Genomic DNA, 20,561 nt, shown 5'->3' with positions numbered 1-20,561 from the left:
TTCGACTATAACCCCCCCGGGCTGTCTTTTACAATAAAACATTCGCCCCACATATCCGCTGCCCCACGTGGCTCATGGCTGTTGCACAAAAACATCACGAGTGGCTGTTGCAGCTGTGGGAGCTACAAATACAGCACATGGTAGCGTTTGGTAGCTGCTTGTAGCGACGGACACCACCGGGCCCCAAACTCTGAGCCCGTTTCAGCTCTCAGTTTACACGTTAAAGCTGAACAACTTTTACTTCGGTAACTGTTAGTTTTTAAACTCCAACAACTTTTTGTCAAGTTGTTTGTCCTCGTGCAGGGTTGTGCGCGAGCGTTACACGGCGAGTTTGAGGACTTTTAAATAAAAAAAAACAAACAAACACTTGCCCCACTCCGCCTGCAGCAGCCACGCAGAAGCTAGCATGTCGACTGGCACAAAGGAAGTTAAGAGCTGCCCCATTCCTACCAGGGTGCTCACCCTGAAGGACTGGTCCCAGCTACCAGACTGTTACAGCCAGACACCCGGTGGGACCCTCTTCTCCACCACGCCTGGAGGTAAGACCTGAGGAGTGCTACGCTTTCTCTGTACATTTCTCGAGGCTTTATATTTGGTTTAAATTGTTTTCTGAAAAGCGTCACCTTACGGAACTTGCCAGAAAAAGTTAGCATACTTCAATAGCTTAACCTCAACGGTGTGTGTATACGTGCAGAAGCTCTTAGCTCAACCATGAGCTCTCGCGAGAGGCTGCAAACAATACAAACGTGCTTAAACCTGCCGTTATAAGTATTAGTTTTCATTATTAGTGGTTAAAAAATGGTTAGCTTGTCTCAACCTTGTAAAATTACCATTTTAAAGTGTAAACAATTTAACCAAAAATATGGATAAATGCCTTGTTCCCACTCTGCACACTGACAGTTGGCTGCAGCTCTCATGTTGTCAACAAGTTAGTGATCGCACGCGCTGTCTCCCAAGTTTGCTCTCGTTTGTGGATTTTGGCAAAGTGAACCAAACAGTGGAATGAATATGTACTTTACACTCACACACAAGCAGTGCAAAATAATCATTTTAAAAAACGATTTTTTTTTCCCTTTACAGTATTACAAATGCCATTGAAATAAACTCCACATAGTAACAGGCATATATATCTCTTTTCTGCTGATATTAGACTTGCATTAGACATGAATATCGGTATAAACATGACAAATAACAGCAGAACACAAACACACTGAGGTCTGAACACAGAGTTACTTGTTGCTGCATCGAAAACACTGACGTCTAAAGACAACAAGAGCTGTCCAACCCGTGACTTGTGATTTAAAGGGTGTATGTGTCCATCTGCCAGAACAGTGATTGGCCTCTGCCTGGTGGAGGAGTTGTAGGCCGTCCTATCCGCGCTACTCTTTGCTTTGCATTTCAGGAACAGTAGAGAACATTCTGTACAAGTTAAGAGGAGGAGGAGGAGGAGGAGGAGGAGGAGGGAAAGGAAATGTCTAATGCACAGGCACAGTGAGAAGTATTTATAAAAAAAAAAAAAAAAAAAGTGTGTGTGTATCCAGAATAGACAGCACTGGTAAACACAACGTAGAAAGTTGCAATACAGAGTTTTGACTTGTGCTCCACTTTGTGTGCAACACATTTCACACTACAGGGGTCACACCATGTGTTGCTGGGCTGGCCCCTTTTTTACATAACTGCTCCAGTGCTGCCTTGCGATGTATTGCTTGTGCTATAGCTTGCATTCCAGCCCCCTTTCCTCGCCCCAATTCTCTCTCTCTCTCTCTCTCTCTCTCTCTCTCTCTCTCTCTCTCTCTCTCTTCCCCCTCTGCTACGCTCCCCTTTGTCCAGGATGAACTGCTCACCATTCAGTCATTACATAACGTGTTTTTCCTGGTAGCGAGGCTGAGCAGATACTGTACAGAGCAGCTCAAACGCCAATAAATAAGCAGTAGGACACTCCTTGACTTAGTCACGTCCTGGTCAAACTTATCACAACATGCCATTTATGACGCTGTTTTTCGCTCGGAGATTACCTAAGTCCAGTGGGAGATAGACATGAGACGTGCCAAGTAGATTTCAGATGTGACAAGCTGCAGGGTTTTGTGGATCTTTGTGCTTCAGCCATGTCACCGTTGTCAGAAAACCTTGAGCAAAGTCGTTCTTGGATACACAGCTAAGCAGGTCACTTCTGCAGTCAGTGTTAAAGGTTTCCAGTCGAGGAATGAACATGTGGCTTTAATCTTGAAGCCTCTTGGTTCAAAGAGAGAATGTTTTGTGCTCTGATTTCCAAGAACTCATTGCAGTGGCAGCCTTCAGCCCCCCTCCTCTGCGCGCACACAGAACCCTGCTTTCCCAACTCAAATCCCCTCCGGTAGAGCATAGTGATACTTAACTCCCCCGATGTGCACCTTGCCAAGATGCTCTTGTAATAACAAGGCTATCATATATTATTAGATATTCCAGCATTTGCTCTGTTGTGTTCAGAGCAGTCACTTCCCCTTCTATCAGGAAGTGAGATTTGATGTGTGTTTACTGCAGGTCACACAGCAGATTTTCTCTTTTCTGCCAAACACAGGCACCCGCATCATCTATGACAGGAAATTTCTGTTGGATTGCCGAAACTCCCCTCTTGCCCGGACCCCCCCATGCTGTCTGCCCCAGATCCCAGGGGTGACGGTACCCGCCACACACCCCATGGGGAAACTGCAGGATCTAAAAGAGGAGGCAGAGGAGGAAGAGAAGGACATTGGTAAACATACACAACTCTTGAGTTCTTGTTTACTCTGAGCTTGATTAGTTTTCTAGAGTTGACATACATACTCAAACATACGCCTATGTCCATACACTGTCATGCTTTTTGTGGTTTTATGAAATTGCACATTTTTGGAGCCTAAACACATCAGTTTCATTATACAAAGAATGCTTTTCCAGCTCAATGTTGTTGTTTTTTCTTCATGCACTTGCAACCCTTTTGTTTCCACCATGAGTCGTCATTTCACGTTGACATGAGCACTCGGCGTGTGCTAATGCAGCAGATAGGCGCAGGATGTGTTCCTGCAGTGCCGTGCGTACATTTTTGCAGCACAGCATTTGTGCCGTGTTGAGGGCTGGGACAGGAGTGCTCAGTCATTATCGGCATGTGTTAGTTTAGTCTTTCAGGGGCTGTGCCTTCATGGGTACACTTTTAAAACTAGGCCAGTGGCTTATTACTTGACCATTCACTACATATGTCATACTGTATAGACAGGCTTTATATTTAACGCAGATGGTGTCAGCTGTTAATTCGTTGCTGAGTGGTTAAGAAAGATATCAACAGTCATTTGGGTTTACTGAATTTTCAATGTTCTCACAGTCCTCTCAAGAGGATACAGTAAATTGTTGGAAATGAAAGACCTAAGTGGGTTCATGGGCAAGTTGAGCCAGCTATTTACTGTCTGGCGAAATACATCAAACCATCAGCATGTCCCTCTCCATTCCTCCTGTCAAACTAAACACCGTGAGGATTAGTGTTGACCCCTTTTCTCCTCTGCCTCCCTTGTCTGGGTTGGTAAACACACAGGACATGTCATGCAGTCTGGATTTGCAACCTACACCCATTAAGTCAACTGTTCTTGTCTTTTTCTTGCCAGTTACGTATGCATTGATAAAGTCTGTACTGTGTCCTCTTCTCTGACGTCCGTTAAGGCGTGGTTGTGCTCTGGATGCGAACACGAATGTTAACTGTTGGCTGATTGTCAACTACCTTCCCATTTTAATCTTAACTGTGTCTTCTCTTGTTTTTCAACAGATGAAAACCAGTTTGAGATGGACATCTGAGCTCCAGTATTACCTCCTGTGGAGAGTTATTAGTTAAAACACCTCCAAGGTCATTAATGACTGTAATGTATTGCATATAAGGCTTTTTTTTCCACCTTTTTTTTTTTTTTTTTTTTTAAATAAAAGCTTTTGTGAGGAACCAAAAAGAATGGAGAAAAGGTAGAAAAAACTGTAGGGTGTTTTTGACCCTAAAAAAGTGTGCTAAGCCAAGCAATGGTATTTAAAGGGCTGATTGGTTGCTCACTCACTTCAGAGCTGCAGCAGGATTGAAAAAATCCATCTTGATTTCACTTTTTTTAATCTTTTGTAAATAACATTGTACAATGTAGCCTATTTTTTAAGTTGGGGAATATAAAATGATTACATTAAGACATGTAGAGTTTTTCACTGCAGGCATCAGTTGTTTTGTTGTATTTCCTCCCAAAAACGGATGGCTAACAAGTGTCTCCAGATACTGGGGGTCAGGGCCTACTGAAAATCAGCACCTACTCTTGTTTTCTATGGAGGGAGAGCTGAAATGTGAATAATTTCAAATAAAGGCTATCCAAACTGTCAGCAATGGTGTGTATGTTTTGTTTTTTTTTTTGTTAAATGTATGAGTAATGTTTAGGATGGGGTTATTCTTCATATCTATGATGTAAAGTGTAATAAAAACACTGAATTATGCAATCTTTTTGCATTGAAGAGTGCCATACTGATGTGATGAGCTTCACCATCAACATCCAGTGTATGTGACACCATTAATACATGTAGTATTTAGTGGGGAAAATGCCTCATGTAGTCATTAACCTGCTGTTTTCACAGTTTCTAGTCTTCTTAACCAAATTTTAAGTTTTGCTTTTTTTAATTAAGTGTTTCATGACATGAAACTTTGGCCCTTGAAGCTCACTGCTTGTATTTTCTAAGAACATACAGGGCAAATCTGTAGTCTGTTAATGTGTACCTAATGTACACTTGAACTAGGAGGAGCTATTCCTCCTTAAGAACCTGTGTAGCACCTTGTATAACAGGAACACGTGGCCACAGAAACCTAAATGTTAAGGAGTTGCGTAACTGTGTCATGTATGGAGTGGTATGTTGTTATGCACCAGTAGAGCGTACTTCCCTCACTGAGGCAGACAGAGTTGGCCCATCTGGGTTGAACTGATTAAGCAGCTAAGCTTTAGGCTAAGTTATTAGCATTGAGGTCAAACATCTGCATACTTAATGTTACCAAGATGGAATATTAAGCAGTCAGATATGTCTTAGGAGATGTACATCTGATCATTTGTGACCAAGTCTGCTAAAACAAAAGCTTTTAATGCTAATTTTGTAATATTTTTTAACAAGCACATGGTGGCTATACAGGGCTGTACAGACCCCTGCACACTGTTTTCAGCCTCTCACACTCACCAGGGTTGGAGCTAGGTATGCCTGCTTGTTCCAGACACTGATCTGTAGATTAGGGAGGCTGACTGTAAGAGTGGGTCCGGTCTTAAGGAATGAGGTCAGCTGCAGCTCAAAGGCCAGGCATATTGAAACCCATCTGCAATGCTGGGGTGGGGTGACAACTGCTGGTATTTGACCAGGCAGTTATTTCAAATATGTCATTGTGGATTTACTGTATATCTGTGAGTTATGCTGAGACAGATATGGCCTCAAAACTTGGGTTTTAAAGCTACAGTATTGCTGATGTCAAGGTGCATCTTCCAGTGACAACAGTGCAACAGGACTCTGTGTGGCGACATGACTAAGTTAGTGATGTGGGTCAGTCTGCTCAACTGGTCTCGTCCCATGGCCGTGCAGGTGTGACTGTCAAACTTATCCGACTTTTGGCCTAAAGTGCTGTGATTTACATGGTTTTATTTATGATTAGACTTATAACCGGTTTAAACATGCTCAGTATTTGGCCCATCACAGTTCCTCAAAGAGCATGCAAGGTAAACTTGCTATGCGCCGTAGTGTTAGTGCACCCTACAGCAAATACTGGAGCCAGACGCACTGCAGTGCATATTGATAAGATAACTTTTTTTTTTTTTGCCAATGTCAGGGTAATATTCAATCACTGGGCTGTTTTTGTAAAATGTGCTGATTGACCTGCATGCACTGTTTGAACAAGTTTGTGTGTGTTTGCACTAGGTTGCACGTGAGAACAAGGACAGGTGACTGTGAAAAATGCCACATGCTCTTGTTGTGTAGTTTTGAGGGATTTCCTATCTGGCAGAGGGGGAGGTATGAAACTGAAAACGATACTCAAATGTTTTTGGTGACACATGGTGAGGAGTGGGTTATTTTATCTAAATGCACATTAACTGGTACACCTGATATAGTCATCCTGTGTCATTCTGGGATGGGCACCAGTGTACAAACACAGTTTTTATGTGCAGATTAAAAGGGGTGAGAGCTGTTATATGCCACAGGTGTATATAGATTTATACATAGACATTTGATTTGATTTCTACTACACCTCCAGTAGCATGATTAGAACTAACAACAAATTCCCTCATCCTCAACAACTGGCCTTCTGACCTTATAAAACCAAATGATTAAAAACTAAATCAACATGGGGTAAATCATAAGCTTAAGGGGCTTTTGACTGGCTAGATGTAAAGGGCACAAATGCACACGTATCATTGTGATTACAGGTTTAAAGTTTGTTCACTTGGGTCAAAAACTCTCAAACGTATGCAAAATCCCTCACACATCTGCACAGTAGTATGAAAGCCACTCTCTCTGCGCCGTAGATACTGTGTCATTTATTGTCATTGTACACAAGGTACAACAAAATGCAGTTGTAGTCTCTTTATTACAAGAAACAAAAACAGTAACATTCTTGTATGAATTCACGTCAGGAGGAATGTAAACAGCAGCAGCAAAAACACACATGCCACATACGGTAATTTGCCATTGGTCATTGTCAATAATTCCAAACTGATACATGGGATTATGTCCCTCTGCAGCAGTGGTTGCAGAAGTTCCTGTGCTCAAAATGGGAGATCCTTGCTGGCACGTTTTTCACTGGGCATGTGACAGTGACACATAAGCTTGCCAGTAACTTGCTAGACAAGGTATATTAGCCATTACTGAGCTAGGGCCAAAAGTGTGTGCAAACTGGCATTTGACAAGGTTTATTTTATTGTCTAGAAATGTGCTGCGTTGTGCAAACCCCCATATTGTTATACTGTGAGCATGACAAAGTAATTCCATATATTTCTGAGGTTATATTTGTCATAATTTCACAAAAAAAATAAAGTATTTAGTGCTATTTAACGGCATCACACAACATTAAAGCCAAATAGTGACCAAAAGTGTATAATTGTGACAAAAGGTTCTGCTTGCTCATTATTTGAAATGCTTAATCTTGGCTTGTAGAGAACCAGTCAATGGTTTGACTGCCATACATCCACAAAATGTTGTTTTGGATTATTTCTGCCTCGCACCACTGTAAACAACTTCGCTCCTGACCACCCCATGCCTTCCCTCTAAGTTTCAATGAACTCTTGCTCTATTGGCCTTTACCATAGACAAACTATTCCCCCTTTTCATCTCCATCCCCCTCCCTCAGCCCTCCGCTCCCCCTCCACTTTCCCCCTAAGAGGGGTGGGTAGAGTCGGCAGGCGGACGAGGCTCTATTTTTGTCAGCTGCTCCTGCTGAAGCCGTGGGTACAAGCTTGGGCTGAATTGCCCGGGTGACGATGTAAACAGACACTCACACACACGGCCTGCTCAGTCACATCTATCATGTCAGGGTGGGGATGAGGACTGAGCCAGACTGCATGTTTGTGTATGCATGGACCCACGTACTCAATTTCAAATGTACACTACAGTCACGCAGACACATTGCAAGAATGAAGTTTTTAAGAGTGACTTTTGTTGAGTAGACGATATTGTATTCCTAGATGTGCTGCACTTTATTAGCAGCTTGTGTCTCAGATTTGATTTCACTGTGTTGGATTACACCAGATTCACAGACAAATACAGTGTATGTCATCACTGGTTTAATCATTCTAGCTCCTGTGGACAAGGTTTGCAACATAGGACTACATAAAGGTCTTAAAGTGTAGAAAATTACAAGAAACACTTTCACAAAACTTTTAAATTGTCCTTAGAGAACTAAACCCACATTGAGAGCAAACCTTGGCCATGCTCACAATAAAACAGATTGCATAGAGTGACACTGTAGAATATTTTTTGTGACCATGTATTGGGCTCAATCTTATGATAGAGCTAAACATTCCTTTGCTGCTCCTTGCAGAATCTCTGATATGTCTCACAGAATGGTCTCAGATCAGTCTTTTGACAGCTACTGCAAGGCTATTGCCTAATGTGTCACCAGTAACAGTACCTTTCACCAACATGTTTTCCATGCATGACTTAGTTTGTACCAGCTGTAAATATAGCTTAGTGTGTGTATATGTCAAAGGTCAGGTCAGGTCAGGTCTTTCTCGGGAGCACCCCTGGCCTACAACTCTGTCTATTGTTTTAGGCCAGCTATTGTACAAACATACTGTGCAAGCTGGTATCACATGTTGCTACACGGTCTGGTATCACCTTGCAGAACAGAAAGACCGATTCCTTTTAAGCTCTGTCAATGGCAGCTGTAAAGCCGGCTGGCTGCTGGTATGCCACTATGTTCACACTGGACTCATGTAGTGTCATGTCAGATAAAGGAACCGAGATGATGTTTCACAACCCTGTCTCACCTAACGCCCCTTGTATGTGTGTGCAGTACGTGTGCATGGGTGCCTTCAATGGATAGCTGTACAGTGCTGGACCTAACACCCATCCACCTCACACTGCCCCCCGACATCTCTTCCACCACTGGCTTTTATGTGCTGCACTCACAATAAAGCAGATACTGCAAATGCATGTGTTTGCACATGTGCGCACGCGTGCCTCACTCTGTCTTGTCACAGCCAACCTGAAAAGAGCAGAGACACTGACACTGAGTTAAAGCTGGACATGTGCAGAGAGGCCCAGGAGCCATAACTCTTTCTTGTCATAACAGAAACGGAGCAGACTCACTCAGATATCGTCTGCTCTTCTAACACAACATATCACAGCTACACAGGCATAGTATTGGGACACTGTAACACAGATTCTTCTCAAGCATTTTGTTGATTTAAAGGCATTCAGTCCCTTTGTTGTAAGCTTGTCTTTAAATGGAAGCTTTGAATTTTAAGATGAAAATGTTTGTTTTGCAGCAATACAGATGAAATGTATATTTCGTTTAAACCAAGCAATTTAACTGCTCCCACATATGCTGATTTTATGCTGGAGGGCCTTAATCTGAGTGGCATGTGATGCTAATAATTACATTTACCAAAAGAAAAATAAAGCAAAGACATTGGCACATATATTAGCCCACATAAGAAGAGTCAACAGCCTGTTCATTATAGTGCAAGAAACAACAACCTGCGCCTCAGAGAAGAATAGACTGGTAGTAGTCTGACATCTGCTGGAGGAAACGCAGTAATGCACCTTAGCCAAACAGGTGCATTAAACACAATGATGTATTTAAATAAAAGAGCTTCAAAATGTTTGTTCATTTATATATATACATAATTATATTAATTAATATAACATAATACCTCATGTTTTTTTAAAAACGTCTAAGAGCTGTAAGTTTCCATAAGCTTATTACAATCAAATTCCAAGGCAACTAGGTCACGAATCAATGATTAATTTTTATTAGTCACCCACCTTGGCTGTCTTCTCCCCTCCCGCACTTATGTCGTCACCGACTCGGTGATGTAGGCCCATTTAATCTTTTATCTAGTCAGATGACCAGGAGTCACTGCTTTTTCCCCTGACGTCCCTCTGGTCATCGCTCTGCCCTGTGATTGGACGCCACCAGCAGCGACTGCCGCAGCGGCCAATCCCGTCCTTTGTTGCCCACGAGCACTCCCCGTGCCGTACCCTTCAAATGACGTCACGTCCCGCAAACGCGATACGCACTCACTGGATCTCTGGACAGAAGAGGGTCGCTCATTGCGGTAAAAAAATAAACATAGTAAACACTAAAGACAGAGGGAGTTTCTTTTCTACACCGACAGTGCTGCTTTAAACAACATAGGAGGATACTATTTATTCACAGGTAGGTGGTCCAACCGGTACCCTCACGGTTATTGTGTTGTTAGGAGCGTAGTCATCATGAACTTAGGGGGCTGGAGAACTGAAACTGTGGGTTGTGGCCTGCAGGTGCAACTTCTGTCCGACCTATGCTAATAATTTATAATATTTCTTAAACAACATATTAATAACCTAACTAAAATGTACGTTAAAATATACTAAGACTTCCACAGTACACAATACCACTGATATGAGTGGACTGTTAGCTTGGCTACATTAAGCTAGTATGGTAATATTTAGCTAATAAACTAGCTTAATAGTCGAACTTAAATTAATGTAACGCGGCTAAATGTCACCTTAGTGTATAGCAACAAAGACTTTGGTTATTGTAACGGAAATATTCGTTGTTCTGTCAGTCTGTCGTGACTTAGCTCGGTCCATATGTTTTCCTTCGTGTGTGTTTGTGTGAGAAAGCTGTGGTTCTGATTCTTCCTAATTAGGTCCAATGGGGTGTCTTACATACACCCTTCAGTCCAGTGGTGTCTCTAGATGGAGAGAAGGTAAACACAGGCTGCCAGGCTACAGAGCTGCTATGTAACACGGCCTGTGTAAGAGGCACAGTCTCAGGAAAATGAAGCTCTTTTTGTGTATCAGGCCAGCACAGTCTTGTGCCTCAGCTTTGCCTGTTTAGGCCATATTTTTGTGTCAACACAGTTTTTTTTTCTTGTGTAGGATAAAGGGAATACAGCTGCATTTTAGTTGTGCAACCCTGTGTTGTGTAATGACAATAAGTAACTGAAATGAAGTTAAAGATGGCATCACATGGTCAATTTCATTAGTACTATACACGTTTTCTTTGTGAACTTCTGCATAAAAAAGGGAACCATTTTAATAAAAGCACATTCTCACAGTATCCTCTCAGATCATTACACTTGGCATTTACTATATATCAGTTTAACTACAGCCACTAATGCTGGCAGCTCTGACCTGGTTTACAGAGTTTAGATTTGTTCGATCAATTGCCTCCTTTGTCCTGCTCTACAGAGGTATTGTTTTGATGGAAGTTAACAACTTCCACCCATTGTACATTGTGGAAGGCTGCCATTAAAGTAACATATGTTAGTGAACTGGCTTCGCCTGTTTACTCCTTTGATAATATATACAATGCCATTGTCGGAGGGATTAATGGATTCAGAGACATCTCAGGTGCACTGTCTGTGTGTCTTTACCTGATAATATCATCATGATTCTGTTGTGGAAACATTATATGAGCTCACTCTTTTATTCTTGCAGTCCAACAGGAAAAACAAATGACAAACATGCAAATGAACATGCACTTAGTCATACAGTAAACACACATGCAAACTGTGCAAGCCTACATATGACAGACCTGTGAATCACTTGTCATCGTTACTTAATCTGATACCAAGGACTGGTGCAGATTTATATGGGTACAATAAAGGCCAACGTGTCCTACAAGGTGAACTTTGATGCTGTAGACATTCTTAGTGGTGTCAGATTACTGATTATCGGTAAGGTCCCTTTGAAAGAAGCCCTTTCTCAACCTTTAGCCAGTAATGTAACACTCTTGTGACTTATGTGAATGACTTATGCGGTGGAACAAAGATGCAACAGCCATCAAAGAAGCTTCACTGTTAACAGGGAGAGAGAGAGAGAGAGAGAGAGAGAGAGAGAGAGATCTGATAATTGTGTTATTTTACTAGTCCTTGCTGCCTTAAGGTACAACAAAAACAAGCCATCAGGGATCATTCTGTTCCTCCTGGAGCATGGTAACCATAGTTACAGAGGCCTTGCCATCTGTCAGCAGCTTTAAGAACACATTCAGGTAGTGAAATGTCCAGCCATCTTTTGAAAAGCACTGCACAGAGAAGCTTACTGCTGATGATGTAGTAATTGTGACTTAATACAAGATTAACAGTTGTATTTCTTCTATTTCCCCTTGGGTCTATTTAATGTTACACTGTCATGGTGTTGACAAATGCACTCTTATTATTAGGTATACTCCAACTAGGAGCCATCCTTGAACCTGGTTGTTAAATTATTACCAAATTAGGTAATCAAAGAGATTAAAACCAGTTGTTATACTTTGGACCTAATAAATATAGTGTTGTTTCTTCCTGTACAGATAAAGGCATTGGTGTCTACCAATTTGAGATGTGCCTCTTGACGCATTTCAGTTTACAGCTACTGCATTGCTTTGTTATAGGCAGTAGATTGCATGTGGCTGAAGAAGCTGAGCAGAGAGGAGTTGGAGTGCTATTTACATGTTTATAGTGTACATATACAACTTGACAGAGGAATCCTGGGAGGCCTAGCAGAGATGCAGTTTTCCATCTGGCCCACCCTCCTTTGTTATGGCTGTTCTACATGATCAAATCCAGTGATGAAGGCAAGCATGAGGGTTGTGATGGACCCGGATCTGCCTTATCAGAAGCTATTAGTGAGAGGTTGGGAAATGCATTTCCTTCTCACGAGGTCTAGAGCGGAACAAATAACCTTAAGACTCCAAGCTGATCACAAACATTTATTCTAAACAGCCTAGAGATGAAGACGGTTCCTGAACAGGCGACAGAATGAAAATCTTTAATCCCCTAGTGTTCTGTTCATCTCACACATCACACGGAAACTACGAATGTGTGATGTTGATCGTTCGACATGTCACCTTTCATGTTTGTGTGTCTGTGTTTCTGAGTAAAGAGAAAGTGCGAAGTACAACCAGTACAGGCCTGTCTGGTCACTGCACTGTCTTTCTCCCACAGTTCGTTTGATTAGCCTTACCCTGTACACTGTGAAGCTGACTCCTCCATTTGTTAAGTCTGTGTGTGAACAGGAAGAAAATGGTGCTTATCTCTGGTAGGGCTGATGTGGGTTGTGATTGACTATTGACTCATAAGACAACCTCAGCAAGCAAGAAAAATAATATGCAGTGCTTGTCTTTCCTGTGTGGCTGTGGAGACCATGGTTGTTTGCTATATGAGACTGCAAAGACAGGAACCTGCATGCAGGTGATGAGTTGAGGGATTAAGGATCAGCTATATGCTGTGTGCTTTCTGTTCTGGGAGACAGTTGCATCATTTCTGTGCCTGCCTGAAAATGTTCTGTTCTTATATCAGGACTCAGAGGAATTCATTGTCTAATGTGACTCTAGAGGCTGAATTACACACACACACACACACACACACACACACACACACACACACACACACACACGCACAGACACACACACATGCACAGACACTCATTTACATTTCTCTGTGGTCCATACAATACCACACATTTCTCTGATCTTGAAATAGACTTAAGGTGCATTCACATAAATATAATGATAACTGCAAACCGTGATGATAGATTGTTGTTTGAGCTTAACGGTGTTATATATCAGGGATGGGAATCAAAAACCGGTTCCAAATTGTTTGATCCATTGGAATCATATGCCTCAGATTTTATCATTTGCTTTTTATCAGTGCCAGCATGCTTTCTGATGGTTAATACTGCTTCCCAACTGAGCAGCGTGTCAGTAACAATGGGTAAATATCCTGTGTTGTAATAACATTAGAACCATGCAGGCAGGCATAGCAGATTTTTTCTATGACTAAGAAAATCTAAATGAAAATAAGTTTTATCCAAACATTCTCTCATTTCATCTACACTGTGTTCAGACTCAAAGATGATAAAACAGTTGCACTGAGGCTAAAAACACATTTTTCCGCACAGAAAAATTGATTGGGAATCAATAAAGAATCAGACAGATAAGCTGTACATGTGAATACTTATGTATGAGCGTATTTAAAGTATGAATTTTTTTTAATTGTACAGCCCATATCTGCATAAATAGAGGAAAACCAGTAACTAATTTCTAGTACGCAACTTGGGCACTCAACTTGTATTCTCCTCATTGCACATCAGTACTGTCATTGTTAAATACAAAATTCATCCTCCACGTGTGTTTACTGTAGTGTTTACTCAGCAGACTTATTAAAATGAGTAAAGTGTCACTATTTAACACCATCTCTCATATTTTCTTGTTATTCAGGTGATTGTTCGACCCAAAGATGAATTTTGAGCAGCCCCCTCCATACCCAGGCAGTGGCCCCACTGCTCCAGGCTACCCAGCCCAGGGCCCACCTCCCCAAGGCTACCCACCCCAGGGTTATCCTCCACAGGGATATCCTGTGAACATGGAGCAGCCTAATCCATCTTACCCTAACTACCCTGCCGGACCAATGGGCCCTGGAGGTCCTTATCCTGGCCCAGGACAGCCTCCCTATGGGTACGCTGGACAACCAAATCCACAGTTCGGCTGGCAGGGGGGACCCCCTCCTGGACCCATGTATGGGGAAGCTCCCAAAAACACAGGTGAGCAATAACACACGTCAGAGATTGATGCACGTATGTACGGTATTCATAACAGTGTCAGAACAGAATGGTTGGAGGGCCAGTGGTGATATGAGCAGTGCTATCCTAAAGGACAAAGTGCTGACAGGGAATAGTTAAGTCATAGAACTGTGAAAGGGTTTGCTGTATTGAATGCAGGCTTTTCAAAATATAGTGTCAGGTAGCCAAAAATCACAAATAGAAAGAGGCTCTTCATTTGACCAAATACTTTATTTTTGAGCAAAAATTGCTCAAAAATTTTTGTCACATTTTTTACAGTGTCACCTTTTCATCTCAGATAAACAGTTCACTTAAAATTTTATTTATTTTTTTGACTAAGAGTAGAGCTGCATCAGAAGAGTCTCAACAGGCCGCTACACCTAGCAAGGAGAGGCAAGCTAATGTGCTAGCATGTTTACCAGCAGGTGATCACTTATGGCTGTTTGAGCTATTACAGTGTTGTTGAACTTTTTGTGCCCAAGACACACCAAACGGGAGCCGAAATCTCAAGGCACACTTGTAATTACATCTGTGCACAATAGCTTCAACATGCCTGTTATCACTCTTATCACAACATAAGACAATAAAAATAAGACAGGTAGCTTTTGTGATACTGCCTACTGACAGTTTTTTCTTTTCTTTCGGTGGTAGGTCGTCTTCCCTGGTGCTTTGTTGTAATTTACTCCGTACAATAAAGAGATCCATTGTCCCACTCACTGCTTTCTCCTTTTAAATGTTATCATCCCTCACACTGGCTGCCAATCAGGGCTTTTGATGTGTCACACACTTATAATTCCCACGCACACACAGTGAGGCTCCCTGCAAAGGTTTTTAAATTAAATTCAATTAAATTACAGTTTTTTAGCTAGTTTGCTTCTTTGTCAGGAAATGGGTGCACACAACATGCTGATAGAGTCAATTAAAATTCATTCATAACTATTTGTGTAGGCCTAGTTGAATATTGCAATAATAATGTGTGGTTATCACAAAATCCTGCGGCTCACCTGCACTGGCATCACGGCACATCATATGAGAACCACTGATCTAATAGAGACTAGACCAAACTGAGTTTGGGTTCGATCGTGTTGTTATGTGAGATATTACTGAGTAAATTGCAGTCAACATTTAATAGTTATTGATGACTCACATTTGCTGTCTTGCTGTGTATCTGATATTTTATCAGCAAGACAGTCTGAGCAGCGGAGGTGGAAGTCTTTTGCTCTGCAACAGAAATAGAAAAGTAATCTATATCGGAGGGATCCTTACTTGTTGTTAAAAAAATCTGAACAAGTCATTATGTTTGTATGAATATTCATAATGATACAGTATAATGAATATTGGATATTTATAACATTTTTGCATTGTTTAAATCAACAATTTCTCAAAACCTTAAATTAGCCTATCCACACCTATGTCTGTCTGTTGGTCTCATGACCCATGCCTTGCAGGTTGTCGCAGTCTGTCTATATTGTCCCTATAAAGCCTTTTTTATAGAAGACATAGTAGGAAAAGCACAGGTATAAATAATAAAATTAATGATGGTTGAATATCATCTAGCTGCTTTGGCTTCAGGGTCTTTTAATACTTTAATAAAACAGAGACACAATAATGTTATTTAACTACAACAAGTGAAAATCTCTACTGGTAATAAAAATCCTAGTATTTCCATGATCAGTTAATCTGCCATTTATTTTTCTAGGTGAGGCTAATTTATGATTCATTTGGTTAATAAAACATCTAAAATTTGTGATAAATGCCCAAGATGTGTTGAAGTTGCAGACACACAAAGATATTCACTTCACTGTACTGTGAAACAAGGACAAGAAGAAAATCCTCACAGCTGAGGTGCTGGAACCACCAAATGTTTCTGCACAAAAAAACAACAACTTAAATGTTAAATCAATTATCAAAAAAGTTGCCCATTCATTTTCTGTCTGTTGACTGATTGATTGATGAATGAATTGTTTCAGCAACTAGTACTGCAAAAACGCAGCACCTGCATGTAGAGTAGGCAAATTAAGGATAAAAACTGTGAAGTCAAGCCAGGTTTAAGATAAAAGGTGTGTCAGTGCAGTAGCACCTCCCAACTGAGCATCCAGAACGGAGTGTAGCACAAGCTGTGAAACAAAAAGCACACATGGTGTGGTAAAATATTCAGAATGAATATGCAAAGAGAACAGCGGAGCTTCCAGAGAACACAGTTAACACCTTTATGTATTAAAGCGCGCAGCGAGGTGTTACTGCTCGTGTAACTGATTTAAGATAAGCCTTTTCTGGCTGATCAAAGGAGAGTGTTCTGCTATCAAGATCCCTGCTTCGACTTATCTCACTGGAGACATTCATTATTTAGTAGTGGCCAATTATTAACCAGTCATATCATTATCAGAGTTCAGTGTGATAAGTGATCAGCTAGCTTCACTTAATCTTTTGACCAGGAGCTGGTCACCGTGGTAACACACTCACCTATGTCATGAGCCACTGCACCTGGTTGTTAAAAGCTGGATGACTGTTTCCTTCCACATGAATGATTAATCACAAACACAGAAGGGGAGATGTATTCATTCAGGCCCTTTGTTTGACTTGGTTTTTCATCGTGTGTGTGGAACAGATGGTAAACTTCACATATGGGTAACAATCCTTTCACGATTTATTCAGATGTATTGACTGAAGGCGGAGTAAAGCCACTACTGTACATGTGAAGTTAAAGGGAAATGCCTCGTTGGGAGCACGGAGGTGTGGAGTTCTGAAAGCTCTCATTTCATTGGTTTAATGATACCTCAAAGCAGTGCCAATGTTACTCAACTGTAACGCTGTCTGATCATGGCTCTGGGCTGCTATGGTATTACCATGGTGACGTGCCTCCCATGATGAATGTAATTAGAGGAAAATCAGAGCGGGCATGGTTACACTTGAGCTCACCGCTGAAGACTTGACGATGAATTATCTCTGGGTTTCATGCAATTCCAGAAAAGGAATCACTAATTGCTTTCTTTAAATTGTCTGCCATTCTTTTCCCTTCTCTTCTATACCACCTTCTCGACCCTTTTCTTTCTTCCTGCGCTTCTCTGTCCCTCTTTTTTTTTTTTACACTCCAGTGTATGTGGTGGAGGACAGGAGAAGAGACGACACAGGAGACACATGCCTGACAGCCTGCTGGACAGCTCTGTGTTGCTGCTGTCTCTGGGACATGCTGACATAACTACTCCCCAACTGTTCACCCCCATTACCCCCTTGCCCCCTATTTCTGTGCCTCAGGCCCCAACCACCCTCCTCCCCTACCCCAAATCTGCCTTAAACCGTGCACTCCCTTAAAACCACCTCCTCCATTTCCTCTACAAGTCTTTTCCCTCGTCTATAAATAAAAGCCTCGATCCCATATGGAAGTCTCTGTCCGGAGCCATTTACTCTACCTTGACAAGAAGTCCTCAGCGCTGACTGACTGACTCTGTCCAGGGGCTACTCTGTAGCAGCTTGTAACTGAGCTTCTAAACATAACCTGAATTTCAGGCTCTTCGCTGTAATCTTACACCAATACACCACAGGCACAGACGCGCGCACACACACACACACACACACACACACACACACAAACAGTATACTTGGATCTCAGGCTCATCTAGTGTGAGGCTCTTTGGCACTTTATGACGATTACCTCTGTAAGATACTACTCCTGCCTGCCCTGTTAACCATCTCCAACCTTCCCTAACCCTCCTTTACAGCCGTGCTACTTCCCATCGCCAAAGGCAACCCCCTTACCCCAGACCCTCCCCTATAACCCAAAGGCCACCCAGACCCCGGCTGTTAATGAGCCACAGGGCGCTCTTAAAAAGCTGATGCTTGAAATATATCCCTTTCATTTGCACAGAAGCTGTTTTTGCTGACGTTAATGTCTTCAGGTGGAATCAATAAGTGGAATGCATTTTTAAAGATGACACTGATTTATGTTTGATTACTGTTACAGTCGATGGCCACAGTTTTTTTTTCATGGTAATCTTGATATGAGAAAAAAATATTCCAATGTTATTTTTATTACATACCTTGGAGATAAAACTGAAAATCTGAAAAAAAAAAAAAAAAAAGTTGTGATTGATTACACAAGAAACCAAATGACCTGTCAGATGCCTTTTTTTGCTTTGGATGAGAAACTTGCATTAAAATAACTTATTCCCATGAAATGGAAGACTTTGTCGTTTGTGTATTTTTGGGGGGGATTGCAGTCTGTGTGTGTGAGGGAGGGTAAAAAAGAGAAGGGAGTACAGATCAGTATACTGTAGCTGCCGGGGCCTGGCCCGATCCATTCAACTATTTATAACACAGCTGCTAGTGCAGGATGTTGGTTGCAACATGGCTGCCTGCCTGATGTGTTAGCAATATGTTTCACTAAAGCCAAGCCAAGTAAAACTTAAAACCAGGTACAGTTTTAAAACTGACAAGAGAATAAAGTACAGGATGTGGATGGATTTCTACTGCACAAAGGCAGTGGTGACAACTAACTAAGTACATTTACTTGTACTTCACTTGAGTGATTTAATATTATGCTATTTGCTACAATTAAGATGGGGAATATTATACTTTTTACTATACTACATTTATCCTACAAGTAGAATTACTAGTTAAACTAAAAAAAATGGTTGATGAGGTTAGTGGATAACACTTAAAATAATTAAGTTTCTCCAGCATAAATTAACATATTTTAGTCAGGTTTTTTTTTTTTGGTTGCATTTTTAAGTTGGATGGAATCAAAATTAATAAATTAGAATATATTAAATAAAATAATTCTACCACTAAATATCACCACAAGTTTTAGATAAATATTAAATTGGTTCAACCTAATTAATAGTTTTTCCATGGTGAAAGCAAATTATGTGGGTTGTACTAATTTAACTTGAGTTTAATCTGAATATTAAAGACTTGTAGGATTAATGAATAATGTCAGAGTGGGAACTACTTAAAAAGATGCATGCAAATTGTTACCTTAATTTTTTTTTAAGTTGAATGAGGGAATTATTTTTTAGACTGATACTTTTCAGATTACATTTTACAAACAAAATGAAAGGATCGTTTTATAAAATATGATGTATTGCTATAAATTTATCCACCAACATGAAGAATTAAATACTAAAGTTACTGCTTAGATGTGAACATGAACAGGGGTCATTCTGCATAATGAATACTTTTCATTTCTGAAGTACTTTTTGTTGCTGATACTTAGTTTTATGTAAGTAAAACTCTATACAGGACAGCACCACATTTTGGTTTTCCCTGGTAGTGTGCAGTTGGTTTTAGAGCTGTTATCCTGAAAAAAAGCTTCCTGCTGCAGCCAAAAGCTAAGCTGTGAGACCAAAACTGTCAAGGCTAATATTTTTGTAGCCTTCCCCGGATGTGTGCTGACACAATAGGCCTGTTTCATGTTAGACTTTTTTTCGTGAATATATATGAATATTATCATAATATACATACAAGTTTTTACCCCTCTTCACATCCTTCCCGGCCTCTCCTCCCATGACCTTCCCATCCTCCCTCCTTCCCCTGGAGGCCTCACAGCAGACATTTTGACTCATCACAGTAGGAAAAGCACAGGTATAGATAACATTAATAATAATAAAATTATTGTTATTGCATTTAGCTGCTTTGATTTCAGTCTCACTGTCTGTCTCACTGGGACACTTGAATAGAGCCATCGTCGGTGTTATCTGTAACACCTGTGCTTTTCCTCCATCAACAAGCCAAAATGTCTGCTGTGAGAAAAACCTGTCGTGTCCCTGAGCTGTGCAGGCAGTTCCTTCAAGCTCACGGCTTGGCTCCAATGTTGATTGTCAGCTGTGAGGCCTTTTATATGGACAGGCGTGTGCCTTCCCAAATCCTGTCCAGTCAACTGAAGTGACTGAAGGCGGACTCCAGACTTGGTGTAGAAACATCTCAGAGATGAGCAAGAGAAACTGAAGGTCCTGAGCTAAATTTCAGCTGTCATAGCAAAGGGTCTGAATACCTATGTCATTGTAATAATATTTATGTTCTTTTCCCCCTTTTTAACTCTAAAATCCTGTTTTTCACAGTTTTAAGTTAAAGATCTAAGACTTTTTTATGCACACAAAAGACATTTCTCTCAAATGTTGGTCGCAAATGTGTTTAAATCTGTTAGCAAGTTGTTTTTTTCCAAGATAATCCATCCATCTGACGGGCGTGGCATATCAAGATGCTGATTAAACAGCATTATTACTACACAGGTTTGCCTTGGCATGGTCACAATAAAATGCCACTCTACAGTGTGCAGTTTGATTGCACAACACAATGCCACAGATGTCACAAGTTACAAG

General features: G+C 41.1%; 2 protein-coding genes across 2 annotated transcripts; both read left to right on the top strand.

The window, feature by feature from the left end:
• Positions 1–108: 108 nt before the first annotated feature.
• On the top strand, positions 109–4,353 carry eif4ebp3l (eukaryotic translation initiation factor 4E binding protein 3, like). Its single transcript, XM_049585201.1, has 3 exons — positions 109–539; positions 2,558–2,731; positions 3,770–4,353. The coding sequence occupies exons 1-3, from the start codon at positions 407–409 to the stop codon at positions 3,796–3,798; spliced, it is 336 nt and encodes a 111-aa protein (XP_049441158.1). The 5' UTR covers positions 109–406; the 3' UTR covers positions 3,799–4,353.
• Positions 4,354–9,719: 5,366 nt separating this feature from the next.
• zgc:165573 (cysteine-rich and transmembrane domain-containing protein 1) lies at positions 9,720–18,424 on the top strand. Its single transcript, XM_049586204.1, has 3 exons — positions 9,720–9,874; positions 13,904–14,226; positions 17,340–18,424. Exons 2-3 carry the CDS (start codon positions 13,923–13,925, stop codon positions 17,441–17,443), a joined length of 408 nt encoding a protein of 135 aa, XP_049442161.1. The 5' UTR covers positions 9,720–9,874; positions 13,904–13,922; the 3' UTR covers positions 17,444–18,424.
• The last annotated feature ends 2,137 nt before the right edge of the window (positions 18,425–20,561 follow it).

Source organism: Epinephelus fuscoguttatus, linkage group LG9 (genome assembly GCF_011397635.1).
Source record: "Epinephelus fuscoguttatus linkage group LG9, E.fuscoguttatus.final_Chr_v1".
Lineage (NCBI taxonomy): Eukaryota > Metazoa > Chordata > Actinopteri > Perciformes > Serranidae > Epinephelus > Epinephelus fuscoguttatus.
Note: the sequence above shows the minus strand (reverse complement) of the source record. Positions and strands in the feature narration are given on the sequence as shown.